The following is an 8,406-nucleotide window of genomic DNA, read 5'->3' as shown; positions in this document are numbered from 1 at the left end:
GATTAATCAATACACTTACCTTAAGTGGTAAGTGTATGCTATATATGATATTTATGATAGATATGAATGATTGCTTGACGATACGTGAACGATCTTCGGATATTGCATGTACCGCCAGGTGGTAGTTTAAAGATAAGATTGTTATATATATGATGTATGAATGATGTATGCATGTTATATGAAATATAAAGGATTGACATTACGCGAACGATCTTCGGATATCGCATGTATTGCCAAGAGTAGTGATTGTCTCCTTATATGGATATTAAATAATAAATTATAGAGTTTCCTTTACGAATAATATATATATTGTGTTCCTCTAATGGAAAGCCTAGTGTTCCTCTAATGGAAAGCATAATATTCCTCTAAGGGAAAGCCTAGTGTTCCTCTAATGGAAAGCATAGTGTTCCTCTAATGGAAAACATAGTGTTCCTCTAATGGATAACATAGTAATAGTAATACTTCTTTTAATAGGTATTACGTGACGTTCCTCTTATGTATATTTATATAAGGTTAAGATATGTATGTATGCACGATATATGTATATATTGTATGTCGACTGATTAACTAGAACTCACTCAGCGTAGCTGACTTTTAGTATGCACGCATGTGATCAGATTAAAGAGTTGTCATGAGGATGTCACATGACATGGATTGAACGGCTGGCATCTGAAGAGGGGAGAAATGATGTTTTAAATATAATGTTTTGTGTTATGGTATCAAAGAAAAGATTTAATGTTTTGTAACAAATGTTTAAGTTAAAGTTTCCGCAAAAGTTTTAATTAACTCTGATTGTAAGAACTGTGTTTATGAGTAAATCCGACGTTAAAGTAGGGCTACCGGGTACGGGGCCTTACAGCGCAGACGTTTTTTAATGAAACGTCTTCGGAAAAACAAACACTCTGCAAAGGGTAAATCTGTGTGTGGTCTGTGCGCCGCAGACAGAAGAAGCCAGGAAGCTCTTTTGAGAAAATACAAACGCCACCTAATTCATTTCAATTTACTTTATAATTAAAACTATATATTTTTTTCTTGTGAAATACAAAATAAATAAATTAATAAATAGATAATGAAGTTTTCTCATAGAAGTTGATGATTTTCTAAACATCTTTTTGACAAATTATGGGCTCAAGTATGAAACATTTTCCGTTAGTATCCGAATTCTTTGTTTAGAGTTTATGTACTTATGTTTGTTGTTGTGTTCTATTCTTTATTAATAATATTCGGTGTTCAAAATTGGGAGTAATATCTAAGAGCGCAAATTTTAATAATAATAAGTGGGAATACAAGATTTGTTATTGTAACTATTTTTATGAAAGGATTAGCTAACCAAACGAGTGTAAGAATTAATATATATTTATATATAATCATTGTAATCATTTATATTATAACATATTAAAATATTAATTATATATTATTATATATCAAAATATTAATTATACATTATTATATATTAGTTTGGTAGTTGTTGATGGAGCATCTTACCCTTACAAACTAATAAAGGGTTTTTTTTAGTGTATATATAGAGAGATAAATATTAACATCATAAAATAATCACACACACATAATAATTTTGTGTGCCTCCACTCTTCTAAAAACCAGGTTCCTCTCAAGAACTCTAAAATCATCATTAACTATACATCCTAAAAAGGAACTCGACCAAGCTGACAACCATGTCGTCTACATCCTTTTCTATTGCGGTTACTACTCTCATTGCTGAAACAGATTCATAGGTTTAATATTTATCATGTTTTCCATTGCTTACATGAAGAACTGATCAACAAAGAGTTGTCACATCATTGTCACGTAGACAGTGTGACATTCAATAACTCTTCAACCTTGTATAGTCGAGAGTGGTTAGTTAACCAAGTTATTAATTATGGACTACGTTGTTTGAACCAATAAAAATGGTTCAAAAATGAAATGATGGTGATGTTGGGTGCTAGCCGAATAACGATGGAAGCGGGTGGAGCCCATTTAGTTTGAATGTAATGGTGTTTGACGCCTTTGACATTAAGGTAGGATGCGCCCATAACACGTATACTAACACTATAGTTTGTTTATATTTTCGTAAACGATAAAATATACTAGATTGTAATATCTTGAATTTACAGCCAGCATGTATCTCATTCTAAATTGAATATTACAATTATAATATTCAAGTTAAAGAATTTTAAAACACTTAACTAGGACATATGTATAGAAAATGTGTTACAACTTGATAAATTTATAATTACAATTATAAGATACTTTGGGAATAAGCTGTTATACATCATGCATCATATGTTATGCCCTGCGATTTAAATGTACCAGTCTTCATTCTGCATGTACAAATCTATAAGCAGTTCACTAACTATATCACTTTTAAGCCACGTTCCCTTCAAAAGCGACAGATTTAAACTTCACCGAATAACTATGATATGGGTTATGTTGTACCACTGCTACATCTTCATCTTCAATCTTCTCCGATTTGATCTGATCTAATCGACGTTAATGATCTCTAAGTTGTTATCGACATTGCCTTCGTGCGGATCCACAGGAGCATGCGGTTATCGGTTCATCCTTTGCTGATCGTCGGTCATTACCTACTGTTGCTAAGATCGATTTCATAACCTTAGGTGGCGGTGGTGTCGCTGTGGTCTGGTGGGGGGGGGGGGGGGTATGAATCGTCGCCACTCGAAGTTTGTTCTCTGATTATCTGTGTTGTGACATTGAACTGACATTAGTGGTCACGATTGTGCATGTTCGATTACTTAAAACAACCACAACAGTAGAGAAACAAAGAGAAAAGGTGTTCGCTTGTCATGCCAGAGGCATTCTGGCAGTGATTTTTAAGGGATACTTGTCATTTCCGGCCGTCTATGGGGAGGCGGACCCAAAACACGGCGAAGGAAAACTGAGCCATTCGACAATATATGTGGTGTCGCTACTTCATTGCTCAATATTGTTTATTAATATTAGTTGTGTGTGTTTAAGAGTATATTTGGAAATTAACTAATAAATTTTGAAAGTGGACATTTATAATGGGACAAAAAAAGGAAATATGAACACTTTTTTTGAACGACCAACAAACAGAATTGCCTAGGTACTCCGTACGGGGTGATCCAATGGCAAAAGACACCGCTAGCTGGCCCAACCCAGTCGCACGGAGTCTTTAAGCACTTCTAAGTTATCTCCAGTTATTGAAAAAACCCACCTACCCGAAGGCCCACTGGTAGTAAAACTCGGTCGCCCTCAAGATCGAACTTGATATCACAAAGATCCCAATCCCCTCCAAAGTGTTGTTAGTGGGGTTTGCATTTGGGTCTCCATTGAGAATCACAAATTGCTTACCACTACACCACATAGACAATGACAAATATGAGCACTTTTAATGGGACGGAGGGAATATAATATATATTAAATCGTACATAAAACTATACAATTATATTGTTTCAGTTGTAGTGTCATAAACTTATCGTATTAACATATTAACCCATTTACCACAATAACTTAAACGTGTTATATGTTTCATAAACATGTTAATCTCGTTTAAACATGTTTTTAATAATGAAACTAGCGTGTCAACTCGTTTATCCTAAAGCCGATCCCTTTAATTTTATGAATTTTTTCATGTTAATTAAGCCCTAAGAGCTTCAACACAAAAAATATTGTTGGCATTAACAAGGGTCACAAATAAGCTAGTTGGTTTCCTCAGGAACGGGTTGGCGCCATCTTGTTTGAGATACTGTGAACCGCCATTCCACTGAGGCCCAAACTAATGAGGCTCGAATTATCATATCCGTTAAAAAAAACATAAAAACTCATTTAAACTAATCTCTCATCAACTAGAAAAAATAAAAATAAACAAATCTCACAAAATGTTCTGATCATAGGAAAAACTGTTAAAAAAAATCTCATCAAATGTTGTTATTAACAACCATCTTAAATAAATACCTAGTCAAATATTAAAAAAGAAAAAACAAGTTGAAAGTAGGGGTGTGCGTGGTGCGGTTCGGTGCGGTTTTTGACTAAAACCGTACCAAAAACCAAACTTTCGGTTTTATGATTTTTTAAAAACATTCGGTTTTGGTTTTTTCGGTTTTTGGTTTTCGGTTTTTGGGTTCGGTTCGGTTTTGAATGTGGTTTTTTAGGTTTTGCTAGTCGAGCCAAAACTTTTTGGGCAAAAAACACATGACCCAAGATATTAAAATCGAGCATGCCATTTTTTTCCTTAAACTAATGATTAATAGAAAATTGAATATTTGGACCTAAAATATTAAAAGATAATAAAAGACATATTTGAAATTAAAATTCAAAATCAAAACCGAAAGTACCTATTATTAATTTTTAATCATACTTGCAAACCAAATATATTTGTATTAACAATATGTTAAAATTAAACAAATATTCATCGGTAGATGTTGTTTTAATGATTATAGTTAAGATGTTATGGTTATTTCGGTTCTTAACAAAATACAAAACCGAACCAAAACCAATATTTCGGTTTTTGCTAAAGTTCAAAACCGAACCACCGGTTTCTATTTCGGTTTGGTTTCTTCGATTCGGTTTTTTAGTTTTATTGATTTCGGTTCGATTTTTTCGGTTTTGTACACACCCCTAGTTGAAAGTGATTTTTCATAAAAAGCTAAAACAATTACTTATAAAAAAACCAGACCACAGACAACAGAGTGGATAAACAAAAGCCATCAAAGCTCTAACATACATACATACATTCATACATATATATATATATATATATATATATATATATATATATAGACATAGTTAAGTTATACATATCCGCACACTACTATTGTAAAACCAAACCAAGGCGCCCATTGTTATTGTTATATTTACTCCTTCCTTTACAAATCCCATACACATATTTATAACCACCACCTCCTTATTATCATTCTCATTATCATTATAATAATAACAATTATTATTATTATCAGATCCATCCATAAAATGAAACTTAATCCAGACCTAATGGATGATCACCAAAACGACGCCGTAACAGTAACAGACGGTACGGAAGCCAAAACGACGACGTATCTGAGGATAATCGAAGAAGAAGAATGCAATTCGTCCAGCAGTTCATCGATCGGAAACAACAGCGATGATGACGTGGACGACGGAGATGATGCTCAGAGTCCGTACAGATTCAATGATCACGGTAATATTAATAATAATAATCAACAAATTACAACCACTGGATCTCTTGATGATGCGATGCAAGCACTGGAAAAAGCTTTGCCGATCAGGTTAGTTTCGTAATTTGTGCAAATCGTGGTGGATTTGGATCTGCTATAAGCTTAATTTGTGATTAATTTTGGTTTTGTGATTCAATTTCGAGTTTGATTTTGTGTTTTCTAATTCAGGGCTAGAAATTTGGGGAAAGTGATTAATGTGATGGTTTTTAGTGAAATTAAGGGGAAATAATTTGTGAATTATGTGATATTTATGTAAATTACTACTTATACATAGTGAAAATCCCGAGTAGATGCCGATTAATACCTAATTACCCCATCCCCGATTTTCTAAATCGGTCCTAATTGAAAATTTTATACATAAAATTTGGGGTTTATATTATATTTTAGAAAATTCCGATTAATTTTGATTAATCCCTATCCATTCGGATTAATTGGTAGTCCCTATCAATTCGGATTAGTTGCTAGTTCGTACTACACTGGCCGACCAGCGCCTAGCGATTTCTAAGACAGTAAGTTGTACCAATTAATTGCCAATTTTTTATTTTTTTTGGCAAAAGTTTTTTTATGGTTATATTATCTTCCAAATTTGTGATATTAAAAAAAATAATATTATTGTTACAGTAGAAAGTAAGAAAATATATTCGACCTTATAGTTAACAAGTCAAAACATTTATTGTGTCCAACTCAATAGTCAATAATATCCAGACTATTTTCCGAAATGCATGCTTTGAAATTAGAATACATATTTTTTTTAAATTAAAAGTTATATCTGTATGCATTAAAAGCTAAACTTTTTAAATTAAATTAAAATTAGATTTAAAAGTTATTTCTAAAAGCTTGAATCAAACGAGCTTGTTAATAAGTTTGTTTGATAAACATGTCAGACCTTCACTTAAAGAGTTCAAGACAGCTTGTGAGTCAAACGATAAAGACACTATTTTTAATTTAGTATGTTAAACATATAAGCTATTATAATAAACATTAATATATGAAAAAACTATAATAAAATATAAGTAAATAGTTTTTAGTTATGTTATATTAAAAATTATAAGTATATACAGAATTTATTACATATAAAGTAAAATATATAATAAATAAAAAAAAGAGTTAAGTCCAAGCAAAGCAAAGATTGAGCTTGAAAAACTACTCAAGAGTCTAGCCCGAATTTTAAAAATTGTGATTGACCTCAAGTTTGCAAAATTAATCGATTTGGTTCGGATTGGCTTGTTTGCATCCCGTTTACATTATCATATTGATATGAATTGTTTGGAAAAATATCACTTTCCATTATCACATTGATATGAATTGTTTATAAAAATATCATTTTCGTAGCATATTCTAATATTTTTTGGAATAAACCTTTTGAAGATACACAAATATTAAAGGAAAAATGAAGTGTGAATGTGTGATCTGGATAACAAAAATATATAAAAAAATATTGTTGATAATATTATCCTGTGAGACTAGGTAAAGGGGCCCACTTTGATATAAAGTAAAGGAAGGGATATGATTAAAAAGAAGAGATAAGGAGTGGGGTAAGTAGATAGTACCAAAAAAGCCATGTTTTGTGAGTGGTTCAATTTAATAATATCCATAATTATTAATTGCATCTTTTATTATCTGTTTAGGTTTAAAATATTTCCATGGATCATGGATGCCATGTCTATCATCAAATTGATTTCTTGGTCCAGCTTCAACCACATTTTAAAATGGGTCTATGACTAGGATTGTAGATAAACCCAAATCCAAATATTTAGAGCATGTGTGAATGGTGTGTTTGCTTAATTATATGGCACTGAGTGATACACGCCTCAATTGCCTACTCATTTATAGGTATTGAAAATTAGAAAGCATAATAATAAATAACAGTAATTATTAGAGACTTGAAATTGTTAGAATTGTATTGCTATATTAAAGAGTATAATAACAAGAACAATAATTTTTATTTTAAATGAAGCTGTGCTAATGGCACTGATGGTTAAGTTGTACATGTGTTGAACCAAATATTTAACATTATTATATAATATTTAACATATAATAAATCATTATTATTTAATAGTTTGAAATTGTTGTAATCATACTTATACTTGAATAACTTGAGATTAGTTATGACTTGGGAGACTTAAAATATGAGAAAAGTCATATCTTCAAATCTTAATGAAAACTTATTAACATCTCAAAAGTCAAAATTCAAGATTGTTAAAATGTGTATTAATATAGCTAGTACAGTTGTACGGTCAAAATACAGTTAATAACTTGATGGATTTTCATTACAGACGAGGAATATCTACGTTCTATGATGGTAAATCAAAATCCTTCGCGTGTTTAGCAAACATGTTGCACTCGTCGACACCACCAATAACAGACATTGCAAAGCCAGATAACGCCTTTAACCGGAAACGGAGAAATCTTCTGGCTACTACGCTTTTGTCGCACAAGAACAAGAACCGAGCTTTCCAATTATCAAATATCAACACTGGCCGGATATCAAAGAAACCTAAAACCACCCCATTTCACTTTCCTTCAGAACGGGAGGATAACGACGTACAAAGCCCAAATCTATCATCCATGAGATCATTTTCTATGGTTAACTTGCATCGGTGCAATTCGAGATTTGGGTTAAAACCGACCGAGATTAAAAACTGTTAGTTTGGAAGTTGGGAGGATGGTAAAATAGGTTATAAGTAGTAGATAAGAGAAACAACTAATTTTAACGTTAAAACTGTCACAGTTGGTAACTTCACTTATATTTGAGTATTAAGTTTTTTATTAAAAGGTTTATTTCTTGAGGCTACACTTTTTCTAACTGGTGTGTTATCATCCTTAAGTAGATTGTAAGACTACTCGTGATGAAGTTGGGTGCACAAACCGGTTAACCAGTTTGTTGAAAAACTGTTATTGTACAACGGCCAAATAACCGGTTAGACCGGGTAATCTGGTCAGATACCAATCGATTTTTATACAAGAAACCCCTACCTAGTATATCTGGTTTCGGGTATAACCGAACTGATTTAAAGGTAAATTACCGGAAAAAAACCATTTTTAAAAAAACAATAAAAAAGATAACCGGTTCGGTTAACAGGTTTTTAACTGCCGGTTAAAACTGGGTATAAACCGGTTAACCAATTAGCTTGTGCACCTCTATTGTGAAGGGGGTGGATATGCCGGGGAGACGCCGTTGGGCATTGACCACTTTTACCTCCAAGCCACA

General features: G+C 32.3%; 1 protein-coding gene across 1 annotated transcript; it reads left to right on the top strand.

Moving 5' to 3' along the window:
• Window positions 1-4,818: 4,818 nt before the first annotated feature.
• LOC143623896 (uncharacterized) lies at window positions 4,819-7,974 on the top strand. The gene is made up of 2 exons (XM_077094696.1): window positions 4,819-5,246; window positions 7,472-7,974. The coding sequence occupies exons 1-2, from the start codon at window positions 4,951-4,953 to the stop codon at window positions 7,842-7,844; spliced, it is 669 nt and encodes a 222-aa protein (XP_076950811.1). The 5' UTR covers window positions 4,819-4,950; the 3' UTR covers window positions 7,845-7,974.
• Window positions 7,975-8,406: the final 432 nt, after the last annotated feature.

The sequence above is a fragment of the Bidens hawaiensis genome, unplaced genomic scaffold (genome assembly GCF_021521415.1).
Source record: "Bidens hawaiensis isolate Kalapana, Puna unplaced genomic scaffold, B.hawaiensis_p1.1 tig00003587_1, whole genome shotgun sequence".
Lineage (NCBI taxonomy): Eukaryota > Viridiplantae > Streptophyta > Magnoliopsida > Asterales > Asteraceae > Bidens > Bidens hawaiensis.
This window is presented reverse-complemented; position numbering and strand designations above follow the sequence as displayed.